At 41.7% G+C, this 15,663-nt stretch overlaps 1 protein-coding gene across 1 annotated transcript; it reads left to right on the plus strand.

Moving 5' to 3' along the window:
• Positions 1 to 1,040: 1,040 nt before the first annotated feature.
• Positions 1,041 to 13,823, plus strand: fgf24 (fibroblast growth factor 24). Its single transcript, XM_034092341.2, has 5 exons — positions 1,041 to 1,719; positions 1,901 to 1,937; positions 6,270 to 6,447; positions 9,340 to 9,446; positions 10,984 to 13,823. Exons 1-5 carry the CDS (start codon positions 1,688 to 1,690, stop codon positions 11,260 to 11,262), a joined length of 633 nt encoding a protein of 210 aa, XP_033948232.1. The 5' UTR covers positions 1,041 to 1,687; the 3' UTR covers positions 11,263 to 13,823.
• The last annotated feature ends 1,840 nt before the right edge of the window (positions 13,824 to 15,663 follow it).

Consider the following 15,663-nt stretch of genomic DNA (forward strand, 5'->3'; position numbering starts at 1 on the left):
CTTTATCCTCTTTACAACATGCACAAAGCACACATGACTCAACTTGTCGTTATAAATCATAAACACTTAGATAAATAGAATCCATGCATTTATATTTTTCCAGATAAATAATTGATTGTGTTTGTGTGTTTGCCTTATGCTGATCAGCAGCTGGAGCTCTTAGTTAAACACTCCTTTCAGTCCCCACTAAACTCACGGCAGGAGGCCCTTTGAAATCCCCAACATGGGAAGTTTGTATGTAATCATTTAGATTCATTTTGAATATCAATGGGGCCGGAATGCCGAGGATCCAGTTTTAATGGGACAATAAAGGCGAACCACAAAGGTTTTCTGTTTTTTTGATGGCAGCGGGGATGTGGGCTCGCTTTACTGCTGCCAGCTCGTAAACAGATTCACACCTCTCTTTCATTTAAATGCGGGATAAGTTATAGCACATTATTGAAAAAATCGAGGTCGACAACAACCTGCATTTGAATGCTGTCTGGAGGAGCCGAGGCCAATCCACAAACCAGCAGTAGAGCTTTAAAACCCCGACTGAGAGGAGCAGTTTCTGTGGTTGTCACGCAGCCGCTGTTTATTCTACACCCACCATGACAATGTAATGAAGAAAATTACGATACCTGTTGATATTTATTATTATTTAAGTCATAAAGGGGTTAAATAATATAACCTGAACATATGGTTTGACGCAAAAATGAAAATGAAACTTATATAATTTAGAAAAGAAAGTGGATATCGTCAAACGCCATCTCTTATCAGGTGGTCTTTGTCCATAGCCGAACACAACAACAACAACAAAATCCAACCTGACTAAAGGAAAACACATTTTATTAATTTAAAAAATCTAAACGCAACCAAACCAAAGAGCACTGCGCATCGCTTTGCCCACCGAGAGGAACAAACCCTCTCCAGGCTGATGGTCTCTCCAGGATTACCCTATCAGGTGCAAACCGCTGACATGTTTCCTCCCACCAACAACAAAAAAGCCTCTCTGTGCCCAAATCTCAAGCCGCAGACGCACAAACACCACTGACAGGCACTGCTGCGCCATCACCAGCCCCCAAACCTCTCCAGGGACTGCGATTTCCACTCTGCTTTTCTTTTTGAAAAACATAACTTTGTTATGCCTGGATAAGTTTGTTTGCCCACTTTTAGCGAGTGGTGGAAGGGCGTTTTATTATCACCACTTTAACTTTTTTTCCCAGCGTAGCACTTGGTAGAATAAAATGAAACATGCAAGGTGTAGAAAGCCCCCGCAGGTACGGACGGAGTTGAGGAGCCTGTGATTTCTGGAGTAGGATTTGGATTGTGGGGAAACTTGGCTATAGGTGCGCAAAACTCGAAGGATATTTTTTCATGAGCGAAGGGGATTTTTGGAGAGGTTGACTTGTGAATCATTTCCACGCTTGGCACCGATTTACGGAGACGTTCCGGGATTTCGGGGCTGAGAAAAAAACTGGATAATTCACCCCAACAAGGAAACACCTAATGTTGCACTCCGTGCCTCTGTTGCTGCTGCTCTCCAGTGATATATCCTTGCACTGGGATTCAATCTCCTACTTACCCCCGGAGATGTGTGCGTAAAGGACGCGCCAGGGAGCGAAAGCAAGAGAGAGGGGGGCGATTTCGCCAACCTTTCCAAATCTGTGGAAGCAGGTGTATTTCAGGTGTATTTCTGCGAGTCAAGATGTCTGTGCTGCCTTCGAGGTTCATATACCTGTAAGTGTTCCACTTCTCCGCGTGCCTTTCTCACATAAAACCATGCATTCTTACCAATAGAAGTCGCTAAAAGCTTCATATTTGCGCATTGCTTTAATCCAGATAGGCTGCGTGTATTCTTCATGTAATTGCCTGTGTGATTCACTCCCCTCCTCCCTTTTCTCTCCCTCTCTCCACATAGGTGTTTACATTTTCTGGTACTCTATTTCCAGCTACAGGTATGTTTACTCCCTCGTTCAACTCCCTTTGTTGTGTGTGTGTGTGTGCGTTTGCATGTCACTGTGCTGCTTTTTAAAGTAAAAATGCTGATGATAGGTTATTTTTAAAGTGGTCGCACAAAAGGCAGATTTCAAATTGCATATTACATTATCTTGAGAAGAAAATCGGCTTCTAATTGTAAAAGGAAAGCATTTGATATGCGAAAAATAAATGGATAAAATCAACAAGGATATTTAAAAAAACGAGAGAACTAGGACACTTAAGCTTTTTTTCCGGTGGGATATAATATAAAAAACATGCATACATTTAAGGAAAAGGACAAAACAGTTCCCTGCAATAGTATTATCATAACAGCTACTTTACCATTATAATCCCCATAAAATAACCAATGCTAAAATAATATAACCCGTAGTGAAAAAGAAAAACGCATTTGATATTAGGGAAACTGGTCTGAAGATTGATCTCCTAAAGGCTATAAATACCTGTACAAAATATTTTAAGATAGTTTTATAACCTGGAAATAAACTAGTAGCTTTCGTATTTTCCAACAGAAATGTTTAATACATATTGTTGATGCCTGGGGTTTAACTCGTCCTTTGAACAGATGGGTTGCTTGTGCGCTTTAGTTTTTTATTAGTCGCGTCTCCCTTTGAACAGTAATGATTTGCAGGCATCCACTCACCTAATTGCGCGGAGTGATTCATAAGAGGCAGAGAGCACGCTCCTTCTCTCATAAAGTTATCCGATCACTTTATAGCTATGACGTGTTGAATCATCATTTTTCCACGTGCTGATGTTTCAAATAGTTCCCTCTGATCTAAAATATTAAAACAGGATCGTTTTTTTTTTTGTTTTTTTTTAAAAGTGTTGTTAAGGTTCTAACCATTATTCACTCCGGGGGTATATTTTATTCTAAATAAGCATCCAACAGTTGGCAACTTATTGATATATTTTTAAAAGTCATTTTATCTTAGCTATATTTCAGTCACTGAAACTAAAGAATACCAATATTAAGAGCTGCCATTTTGACCTTTTGATTCAATACAACCCTGTTAGAGGGAAAGTTTGTTTGTAAATTATATAAATAAATGTCATGGTTGCACAATGTTAGTGTTTTACTCGCCGACAACAGGGTTTTTTTCATTTAGGGCATCACGGTCGGGGGCCTGTAGCTCTCTGACAAAATAACAGGTCCAACCTGAAAGTCAATTGTCTGATCCAGATTTGTTTTAATGAATCAACAACATATGAATTCCTGGAACCCTAAAAACTAGAAAAGTTATATAAGTCTAAGGGCTCTGATTATTCCAACAGAGCTGGCACAAACAAAGCGTGTCGACTGACCACTCCTCAAATGTAAGCGAGGACGAACCCCATTCAGAATATGACCTTACAGACAAATGAGGTGCACTGATAATTAATAGTCCATGTTTGTTATGGGATGTTGCATGTTTGATGTGATTATGAAAGAAATCAGATTAGATAAAGGCATTTATCAAACAAAGGAAATGCATTGTGGTTCCCTGAGTGCTTTCAGGATAATGATCAAACTGAAGAAATGCAGGAACAGTTCTTTAATGCCCCCCTTCCACATTCCCTCTCCGTGTTGTTGACCCATTCTGCGGCTAATGGCTCCTACGTGTCATGCCGTGGTTGTGATTTCACGAGGAAAGACAACAGACGCAACCACAGTTGGAAGTAAACTTTGAATGCACTGCCAACATGTGAGACTGTGTGTTTTCCTGTGTGTGTGTGACCCTGAGAGATAGCAAGGTGTATCTTAGATGGATGCGACAACTAAGCTTCCTGGGTGAAGATGAGTGCCAGACTTTTGAAGTTTCAACCATATCCGTTTTCATGCTGTGTCTTTGAAGAAAGGAGACAGCGTGATAAAAAAAAAAAAAAAAGCTGTTGTCGCTAGTGTTCACCTCAGCCATGTGCTTAGGCTTGCCTTTCCCTTGATGGAAATGCAACTGTCTACCAAACACACCTTTATGTTTGTTTAGAGACGGGGAGATTTGGGATAAATCCCTTAGCGGCCCAGAGAGGCCACGGTTTGTTTTGTGTTAGGGTTTTTTTTCTTGCTCGTCAGCTTTGAGGTTCATTCAGAGAGAAAGTTGACAACAGACGATGCCGATGTTTGTCTTTCGAAATCCTTTTAACACATTTTTGTGTGTGCAGTTCTGGATGGACACCAGGCGGTTGCACTAATCTGAGGGAGATTTTGTATCTTTTTTTAGTAACAGCGAGGGATCCAAGTGGTTTGTGAAGATTACTTTGAATCTTTTTTTTGGTTGAATGAAAAGTCCTCGAGGTGCTACTTTTTTCTTTGTTAGTTCAGATGTTGAGGCTACTGCTGCTAACTGCTCGGCTCTCAAATGAGTCATTGTCTGGAGTCTCACCGAATGTTAAGAGCATCAAATATAAAAGTAGTACTATCTGTTGGGTGCAACATTTATACGAAAAACTCCATTGACATCGCCGCTCCTTGGTCTCCAGAACTTACTGAACATCCATTAAGTTCCAATGTACAGTAAATGCAGTTCTGTCTATACATTTGACAGAATGAGTCAAATAGCTTTTGCTTTTGAGTTGAGCATGGCAAATCCTTGTCTTGAATTGAATGGGTTGCATTGGGTTATCAGTTCCCAGATCTAATCTAAATGTTATCAGGGTTATCTTTAGGAAGTGCTGCTTCTTGATTATTTTCTCTCTGCAATTTGGTGTTGACTGCAGTAGTTTGTAAGAAACATGTTAAAGAGAACATTATATCATATGGCTGAGCAGTTGTTTCATGCAGATAGATATACCTGATCTAGAGAAAAAGTCCAGTTAGGGTTAGTTTAAAAAAAAGTCTATTTACATCATTTTCCATAAGAGATACATGGCTAAACAAATTGCTTCCCAAATAAAAATCCCATTGCATGAAGTAAAGTCGGCCCAATTTAAGGTGTGATGTCACTATTAACATCACAAACTAGTCGCCGATACATTTTAATATCATGCCTCTCATTTTCTACATTGCCAAAAGTAACATTACGGGCGTGTTTCCGAAATGTCAAGATACAGGAGCTGTGTCCCAGTTCTGGGGCTGAATCCTCTGAGGTCCACATTTCTAGACCAAATACGTCATAATGAGGCAACGAGTCCTTACTATTTAAAAAGCCCCAAGTCCAAATGTGGCTCAGAAATGGGAGGGCAAAGTCCTTAAGAAGACATTTAAAGTTGGTGTCCAAACTCAACATCCAATTATCTTTTCTGGGAGGTTAAACCATTGCTTTTTCGTGTGCGGTGTAAAACTCACCTTTCTGTACATCGTTCTTTAAAGTATTGTTATATGTCACCTGATTTAAGAGCTAATGTTAGTAGCCTCCATTTGATTTGCAAACGTTTATTTTTCCTGTCCGAGCTTAAAGATATCTTCTTCCGAGCCCGCGATTTCCCCTCGTGTTTTCTACATGTCATTAATTTACTAAAGTTAGAATAACAAGAACTCGGGGTATGTAATGTGTATATAATTAGCCACCTGAGAACAGCCACATAAAAAGCCATTACTGTGCAATTACCACACCATACAGCTGGGGAAATGGGATCTTGGCGTGAACACAGATTCCTGGGCTTCTGAAAGTATACGTTTCCTCTTCCACATGTTGGGTGACACATTTGCTTTTCTGACGAGCTGTCGAAGTCTGCGGTTTCCTCGGTTTTTATGTCAGGTCTTAGGTGACTCATAAAAAGCCTTCTACTAAATTCTGAAAGGTGAATTTGCAGAATCAGAAAGTCCTCCTGTTTTGGAGGTGCCTCATGCCATCCCTCCGTCTTGTCTTCCGCCCGCTGCGTTTCCTAATTTATGGACCGTACTTGGCCTGCAGGCAGATATTTGTTTGATGATAGTGCAACAGGTCTGGATGCTTCAGGTGTATAATTGCTAGTGGCTTGCTTGCTTGTGGAAATGGAATACAGGTTTCTCAATATCGCCCGGGGCACATAGTATACCGCTGTCTCAATCTGAAGCAGAAGGCTGCACTATAGGCTCTGCACTTGTTCTGTGGGATTTGTACTCAAACGGTGACTTCATTAACACATCTCGTACATAGTTATCTGCTCGTAAATGCAATGCATGTAAAATGTGCGAGCTGAAAGCAGGAAGTGAAACACTCAAATGCCGCAGCCACAATTTCCCGGTTGGAGTTTTTCGCGCCTGGAGCACAATTATTTTTGCCACACGGCCTATAAAAGCACACATTACTATCAACACCTGTGCCGTGACGATCTCTAACCGCCGGTCTTCACCTATTCCTATGCTTCTTCCTCTTCCGTCTTTCTCTCAGGAATCCCAGCAGACCACTGCTGATTTCAGGATTTACATCGAGAACCACACGAGGAACCCGGACGACCTGAGCCGGAAGCAGGTCCGGATCTATCAGCTGTACAGCAGGACCACGGGGAAACACGTGCAGATCCTCGGGAAGAAAGTCAACGCCAACGGAGATGATGGGGGCAAGTATGGTATGGGAGAACTCCTGTGCATCTCACCTGACATGCTAGCTAGTTTCTTTACAGCAGGATGAGAACCCTCCAACACCTACCAGCCAGATGCTGATCCAGCCATCATATGGAGATCAGTGTTTAGCTTCGGGAAAGTGGATGGAGAACTCACTAAGAAAACGCCAACTTCTGTATGGGGTCGCTGGAAACATGAAATTGCTGACTTTGCAATGGATTTTTAACGCAGCGTTTGGGTATTCAGAGCAAGTCTGTTCTTACCTTGATTGATTTATAGTTCAACAAGATAATTATTTTGGCCAGAACCCCTAATGTGGACCAAAACTGCAACATACTGTAGGTTTTAACTATTGAGGTTTGGATGCAGTCATGGCATTATTGAACTTAATGTTCTCTTAATTCATCAGAACATTTTATTGTTTCTCATGAGGAAGCAGATCCAGATCAGTGAAGTCCTAAAACATGAAGAGAAAGCAAAAATATAAATCTTTAATCTTCTTTACTACAAGATGGTTCACAATAGTCATCGTCACATTTGATGTTGGATATTAGCTATCAGTGCAAACATGACAATACTTGAACATTAAGCATATAGCGAAACTGAGAAACGGCATTTGAAGGATTTAGTTTGACTGAATATAACATGTTCATCCAATCTCAAATATACCTTGCCTGCCTTTTGAACACACTTGTTCACTATTTCATATCAAAACAAGAGCAGCAGATGAGTAGATTGAAGGTCAGGCCTTGTGTTGTGCGTTCCTGCAGATATTTAGCTCATAACAGCTGACTCACTGCTCTGAAATTGCCGGTCTTGAATGCCTCTGAGTGAGTGTGTTCAGTCACAGATGCGCCGAGGCGAAGTTTCCTCACTGCTTGTTAGAGCTTGAGTGGAAGCAGATCAAATTTTTCCCATGAGGCCTTGCCAATTCTGCCCTCCGCCCCTCCCCCTCTTCCTCCTCCCCATCCAGCTGCAGTACCTGGCACCTGTGAACTCCTTTGCACTCACTAATAACGCTCAAGAGGATCCTCTCTCAGTCACTGCAGCTTCACATCTGAGGGCCACAACCAGGAATATATCGCTTCGTTACCGAGCATTACAACCTCTAAGTCCTTATTAGTGCAGCCATCCTTCTTCTTGGTAGCATATTCATTATTTTTAAGAGACTAGGACAATCCTTTTGTGTCATAAATGATGCCTGGTGTCCACTCTGAGCACAGGGTGGCTCTCCCTAAAGGCTGTTAAACTGATAGATGCTGCAACGTGGCATTACAGCAGGAGCTTTCAACTCTCCTGACAGGTGACCCCATGCTGAGGGTAATTCACGCCCGTGGACCCTCCGTGTTTATGTTGCCCCATGAAAGAAACCCTGGTGAGAAAGAAGTCACTGGGAGTGGGATTTAACGGTAAACATTGAGCAGTTATTCGAACATTTCTGTCAGATCTTGAAATGTTGTTCCCCTTTAATGTGCCGGCGATGGCTGCCAATGGAGTCTTGGGCCTGAGAATTGTTTTTAAGAAATGTCAAGAGTTCATTTACAAAACTTCACAGTGACCGCTCTTTCTCAAAGATATTTTTCTTGTTGAGCCAACTGAGATAAAATGAAGTGATTCAATTTACAGACAAAGCGTATCTTAAAGTACGGAGGGAAATATTGTTTTATCTGATGTTCTCGGTCGATGTTTCTGCTGAGGTTGAATTTTGGGTCTCCGTGCAAAACCAACTAAGTGCCAAACGCTTGTCAAAGGACTTTTAGAGAGCTGAAATATCTTTATAAGCAACATTCACTTAAGACTTTCTTCGTCCAGCTCCTCCAAGCTCCCTCCAGCGATAACACATGCTGCTCGCTACCTCCCGAATAAGACGTACTAACGGGAATCTCTCCGAACAAAAGGAGGGAATCACTTCTTCCACCTTTGAGACAGGTTTCCCACTTTCCTCCCAAGGTTGTATTTAAGGGTGAGGAGGGGGAGGAGGAGGAGGAGGAGGCGGGGGAGTTACTTCTGCCCTGGAGCCCGACCCATCCCCTTTCGCCTATTCTTCCTCTGCTCCCTTGAGCGCTACTGAATGGCCCTGTGTGTTAAACAAATGGATCATCTTAACTTTTTGATTGAGTGAGCACAGACTAAAGGGAACTTGAAACCTAATCCTGAGGGGCACATAACCGCTCCACAAATGTTTGGCCGATCTCTTTGCTGGTCGAGGGGCGAGCGCAGACAAAGGTGACCTCGCAGGGGTTAACATTCAGGGTGGGGTGGGGGGGGGGGGGGTTATAAAAGAGCCGCCGGGATGCGTCTCGAGAGTGGATTACTGCTGCGTCAGGGTGGAGTGGCATTCTTGTTTTGGTGCATATGTGGTATATTGTTAAGACACACCTAAAGATAACTGTTTTCTCTGCAGAGTCATCATTTTTTGGTCCATTGTTGTTTAAAAAATGTCTAAACCATTGAACATTTTCCCACATTCACTGACGGAAAGAATCTCACGCAATATGTGTTTTTAACAGACCAACATCGTGTTCCTGGATAATGCAGAATTGTGTTGTCCTATTGATCTCGGTACAAATACATTACTGGTTTATAACTTTTGTTGTGGTACATATTATGGCACTTTAATCACGGCATATTACCGTGATATTAACACCCAAACAACAGTTTTATGCTAAATATGTGAGTTTTCTGAGTGAGGTACTTGGTGCGTCCAGTTTGCACGCTTCCTTTGCAGGACTGGTACTAAAATAAAATACATTGCTGGTCTTATTGTCAAGAAATTGAGTGTTACAAATAATCACCATAAGTGTGAAAAACAAATGAGATATGGAATCAGGATCCTTAAAGCATGTGACTGGAAAGACTTGCTGTTAACAGAATGTTCTTTTTCTTTTGTTGTGCAGCTCTCCTCGTTGTCGAGACGGAAACCTTCGGGAGCCACATCCGAATTAAAGGAAAGGAGAGCGAACACTACATCTGCATGAACGAGAAGGGCAAAATAGTCGGAAGGGTAAGAACCTCTTGGTGTTCGACCCACTGACCCTCCAGTACATGATCGATATGTTCACTTAATCGCCACTTCCTAACGTCTAAATGGATATCTTAAATGAAGCTCTTAATCCGCGCTGAATTGAACGCAGCCTCAGATCCGCTTTCTGTACACCCTAACAAAACCCCTTTGATAACTCCCAGCCCTTCTTCCATTACGTAATCGGCCTGCTCCTTTGACACTCGATCAGTCAATTATGGACTGCAATCACCACAATGCATTGAGAGACTAATGGTCACTTAGGAGGAATGCCATTGCAATTATATCACTTAGTCACACCAGGTGGCCACAGGCGCGGGATGACTGCATGTGACTCTGACCAACGCTGCGATATGGAAAAGACCCACGTGTGATTTATCTGCATTAATAACTCAAGTTGTCATCATCACCGCGTCTGCAATAATTCACACACGCTTTCACTCTCTCATCGCGGTCATCTGTTAGAAACATGCGCTTTTTGTTTTGTTGCTTGGGCGTCATTGGTTTAAAGAATGTTCCTTTACTTCCTCCTTTAAACCAGCAAAGGGTCATTTTAACAATCAGTTAACATGACATGTACATTATTCAGCTTGTTTAATGATATGTGTGTAAACTGTACATTTTAAACGGGCATCAGGATTTTGAAAGTGTCTCTCCACCCGAATGTTAGATATTTTCTGACGTACCCGTATATCTATGAAGGCACGCAGATAGCAGATATGAGATATTTACTTCCACCCTGCTTTAAAAGCTTCAGCCGCTCTGTTTTCTTGGAGGGCTGTTCTGTATCGGCAGATAATCCACAGACGTCTCAGAGAACAGGTTTCAGTGGAAATGCTCTCTTCCAAAGAGAAGTCTGTGCAGACTTACAAGACTTCTGAGATGTCTCCTTGCAAAGTATTAGAACCCTCCAGCTTTTCCTCACTACTTAGCATTTGTATAATTGAAACACTTAAACTCCACACCAGCATGTTTTTGAAAGAGAGAGTTTTGATGAATATAAAGCTGCATATCTTCAATCAATGCTATGCTAAGCTAACTGGCTCTTGCTGCATATTTAGCATGCAGAATTGTTTCTCACACGGCAAGCAAGTACATGATTGTATTACAACCAAACTGTTCCTCTAAGATACAGCTACTGCAATGAGGCCTGTTACCTGAAAGAGACATAAAGATTAGTTATTAAAAAGACTGTGAAAACTACAATAGTGCAGCAGAGAGTTAAGCGTGCGGGAAACGCCACTAGTCATCTTAAGTTTTACCCCTCACTCATTGGAAGTCGTTTTCTACTTCTGAAAGTAAGATTTCAAATGTAATGCTGTCCTTTAATTTCTTAGTTTGCGAACCGTTTTAATGTAAAATAAGTGTTAAAATTCAATGAAATGTAGGTTTTCAACACAAAACCAACATTTTAAACTTACACCAACATTTCGAAGAAAGAAAAAAACACGATCAAAAACAGCCCAAACACACACATGATGTTGATCTTTAATTAATGTCCTATTTCTTCTTTGTGTAGCCCGATGGACGGAAGCAGGAGTGTGTGTTTGTCGAGGAATTCCTGGAGAACAACTACACGGCCCTCGTGTCGGCCAAGTACAAAGGATGGTACCTCGGCTTCAACAGGAAGGGGCGGCCCAAAAAAGGGTCGCGGACCACGCAGAGGCAACAGGAAGTCCACTTCATGAAGCGCCAGCCGAAGGGCAGGCTGGACCCGCTGGAGGAGTTTCGCTTCACTCCAGTTACTAAGCGGACAAGAAGGGCTCGGCGGTTAAAAGCCAACTCCAAGAGGAACTGATGGGACCAATCAATGGGACAGGACGGCACTACTTTTCCTCAAAGGGGGGGAAATAGAAAAAAAAAAACGAACTTAACTGAAAAAATCTCAAGCTTCTTCTTGTCTTCACCTTAAAGACTTCACTTCTGTAAAAGAAAGACAGACAAAAAGAACAAAAAAAAAAAGATGTTTTATTTTTGTATTTCAGGATGACTGAATATTTCCTAACTCTTGGATTCTTCTGGGTTGATGTCATTGTGCTAACGTGTCTGTCATGTTATTTATACTGGATACACTAAAGGACCTCTGAGAGAAACTGTCGCCGTCCTCCTCGGCCACGTTTGAACTGAAGGCAGTGCATTCTCTCTTCTTTTTTTTTTTTTTGTTACGCGATGTTATAAAAATCAGCCAACTAGAGATTTATTGGAATACCTGTCCCCTTTTTTTGTTTGTGTTGCCCCTGACAAAGCGGATCCCATACTTTCCACTGGAATCGGACACCATGGAGACGAACCGGAGAGAGGTGGCGGTCGCAGGTGACTCCGGGATAACTGTGTAGCTCGGAGTGCAATGTTTCACAGGTCTCTCCTTCTCTGCTTTGTTTTTCCATATGTCTCTCAACCTCAGCTCCACTGGCGGCTCCAGGAATGCTGTGTGTGAGATTCCCTTGACGTTTCCTGTGATTCAGCTAATACACGACATGCTTTGACTAGTCGGGCACCAGCCGTGGCTTTAGTCTTGTTTAAACAGCTAAAAAGAAAACAATACAAACAAAAATATTACAGCTGATGTGATTCATAACTCCACTAAGTCTTCCAGCTTCATCACTAGGTATGCTAATCCCTCTTGTCGCCCACTTTCATAACAGCTCTTCCTCAAAGAAAAGGATGATTCTTTGAGTGTGAGCGAGCTAATATTTGTCGGGGCTGGTGATGAAGACGTCCACTACCTCCTCGTTCTTCTGTTTATCTTCACCTAGTCTGACTGTCTGTGCGCAGTTAATCTCCAGAACCTTTCAGACGCTCTTCTGTTTTTTCTCTTCCAAAGTCATCTTTCGACCGTGAGCTCATCTTTGCTCCATTTCACACTCGACACACTTTTAGGAAAGCTTATCCCCGTGCTTGTTTTGTGATCTGCAGACAGGAAGACTGTAGCCCTTTACTTCCTTGAAGGTGGGGTGGGTAAGTTTGAGAAACCGGCTCGAGATACACTTTGTTATATTCCATGGAATGCTCTTAACATCCCGATGGCAATGAATATCTTAAGTGCTTTGTGGAAGCCGTGGCGCTGTAAAAAGCACGACCAATCATCTGAGCCGGCCCGGCTAAAGTAACTGGATGGCCTACCTGCCTGTCAGCCTTCCATCGGGGCACAAACTTATCTCGTGCCCTCATTGGTCACGTGTGTGTTGGAGGAGGGGCTCTGTGAGGAAGTGGCAGATTTTTTCCGGCTTTGTATTTTCAAATTCTAGCGCACTCGAGTCTCCAAAATTACCTACCCCACCTTTAACTCCACATTTGACAATTAAGACTTCTCCTCAGAAACCCAGATTTCTCGAGATTGTGGGAATATTAAGGGGAATAGTCTGTGCTTCAATCATTCCCTCTCACTGACGACAAACTCCAGTCACCTGTAGTGTGTATTCACCTGTTCCCGGGCAGGTGTTTGTACGAGTTGCTACTAACAACATGACACATTTATGATCTTTTTTTTTTTTTTTAAACAAATGTAAGCGAAAAATAATTTTATGACTATTATTAAGATATTTATTGCCTCCCTTTGTAAATAAAATGTGATGAGTTTTATTTGGCCTCTGTTAATAAAATGAGGACTATATTTTAAAAACTATTTTATGTGTTTTTATTGCGATGGAGAAAGCCTGGTTCAGGGTGGAATTCAACCATGTGAACGTTGATTATCAGACTTCCTTAAAGAGAAATGCTGCAGGTATCCATTGGTTGGACATAGAGTACATTCCCTTCTCCCCATCCTGCCAAGGTATGCATTTTTGTATACAAACCCAAAGTGTGAGGACTGCTTTTAAGGTCAGATGTTTTTAAATTGAGAAAGCTCTATTGCAACATCTCTGAAGGCTTTGTATATCACCATGAAGGGCAACAAGAGTTCACGGTTTGTGCTTTCTTAAAACCTCAATATCATAACATTATACAAGATAATTGGGCCAAGAAAGTAAAATGTATCTTTGTATGTGCTCCTTCTTTTAAGTGTCAATAACTAAGATACACATGTATTAAAGGGGCCCTATTCTGCTCAGTTTCGAGTTCATATTTGTGTTTTTTGCCTCTCCTGTGACATGTCTATGCTTTAATGTTCAAAAAGCTCTTTATTTTTCTCATACTGCCTGTGCTGCAGCCTCTCTTTTCACCCTCTGTCTGAAACCAGAGCCCAGTCTGCTCTGATTGGTTAGCTGGCCGGTTCTGTTGTGATTGGTCAACAGCTTAAAGATGTTTCGCCCCTTACGTACAATCTGTTGGAGCACTACCCAATAAAAGTATGATTATTACGTGGTGATGTCACTATGTTATGGGAAATAAACAAAGGAGTCCAATTGAACTTCAAGATTTTAGCCTTTGCAGACCATTTACATGCACTAAAACCTATATAACACACTAGCGAAAAGGGGAAACCCCAAAAAGCAGAATAGGGCCTCTTTAATAAAATGGGATTATATATATATATATCCCCATACACCGCATCAAAGCTGTGAAATCCCCCAAAAATAAAATTCTCATCATTTGTCAAGATTGGAGATAACCTGAGACGTAGCTTTGTCAACGTTTCAGCACTTAAAAAAAACAATCTACTTTAAATGTTCTCCCAACCAGTAAACATACAATATTTGAGACATTTTTCCATCTTTTTAAAAGCGCTGAAGGAATGTGGAGTAGCATGTCTTATAATGCTGTGTGCTGGAATGATGTTTACAGTAACCGTCAGACTGAAAGATGGTGGCTTTGAGCGAGAAAAAAATACTTTTGTTTAAATTCCTGGCGATGCTATCAGCCCCCCTCCACCCCGGTAGTTACCTCCAACAGACCCAGACGTCCCCCCTGCGCTCCGTCATGGGGCTTTGGACGTCTGGCCTGCTTTTAAAAAGGTGGAAACATAGTGTTGATGTGTGACCCAGTAATCACCATTAACATAATGGATCAGCACTGAGGGTGGAAGGGGGGGAGGGGGGGGGCAGCGAGGGATGACTGCAGAAGTTCAAGTTGTATGTGCCTTCATCTCGTCATGATCTCTTTCGACTGCTTATTATCTTCTCTGAACAAGAATGATTTTTACTGAGAAAAAAATGCAACAATCTGTTATCATGCAGTTCAAGGCTTTTATTGTCATGTGTACATAGCTACAGTTTAGTTATGACTATTCAAATCTTAGGGCACAGGCTCCTCCAACAGTGCAACATAATAACACAGATAATAGTGCCAGTAAATAAAATAGACATTTTGCAGAATACTCTGTATACAAGTAATTGGAATATTGATATAAGTTGCAAACAGATGAATATTATGGATGTTCTTTCAAAAGTACAGGTCTGTATGTATTGAATGTGTGAAAATTGCAACAAATAAATACTTTTATGACACTGTTTCCCAAGTGCCAAGGTTTTATATTGTGCATGACTATATTCAGATATGAAATGTTCTTGCGGACTCGGAGATAGATCAGCCGTGGTCGAGGAATTTAATCAAAGCAACTTTCCAAACCCTGCAAATTCTATTTCTAAGGTCTTTTTTCAACCACATACTTCAAACTTGACCAAGCACAGCCAAACTGCATCGGAGTATATTGACATTTAAACGAGCGCCGATGGTTTCCAACGTGTCGGGCGATTCGCAATAAGGAGACGACATTTTGCATAAGCCTCCCGCTAGGCTTTTCTCTGACTCGACCTTTGATCATTGGAGGCTAGATGGTCTTGGAACTGGACCAATAACTTCAAAATGAAACATGGAATTCCCTTTTTGCAAAGCCCGGCCCCTTCTCAAAGGAGGAGGAATCTTTAATTACCAAGTAGTTTATATTCTATTATTAGAACATCTAAAGCACACGGAAACAGTGCACAATGGATACAGTATGAACAGACAGCGGTGTCAATGCACAGAACAACTCTGTGGTTCTGCGTAAGTTATACACATTTCAGTGGAACAACCAAAAGTGGTTATTTGGCCTCGAGATCAGCAACCGCGCACTTAACAATTAGCCCTGTCAACAGATATCTGTTCCGTTTGAGACATGAAACTCGTTTTCGACTCCCTGAATATTACTGAAACTGTTCCTCAGGGTCAGTGAAAAACAAAAGTCGAGCGCCAAACGAAACAGAAAACACAGTTCGAGCTATAATACACCTTCCGTCATTAAATGCAGTCTCACGTCACGTCACTTACTGTCATAACA

Source organism: Pseudochaenichthys georgianus, chromosome 10 (assembly GCF_902827115.2).
Source record: "Pseudochaenichthys georgianus chromosome 10, fPseGeo1.2, whole genome shotgun sequence".
NCBI lineage: Eukaryota > Metazoa > Chordata > Actinopteri > Perciformes > Channichthyidae > Pseudochaenichthys > Pseudochaenichthys georgianus.

Coding starts and splice junctions, on each gene's coding strand:
- fgf24 (XM_034092341.2), top strand. CDS start 1,688: ATGTCTGTGCTGCCTTCGAGGTTCATATACCT. Junction 1,938..6,269: donor TACTCTATTTCCAGCTACAG/GTATGTTTACTC, acceptor TCTTTCTCTCAG/GAATCCCAGCAGACCACTGC. Junction 9,447..10,983: donor AGGGCAAAATAGTCGGAAGG/GTAAGAACCTCT, acceptor TTCTTTGTGTAG/CCCGATGGACGGAAGCAGGA.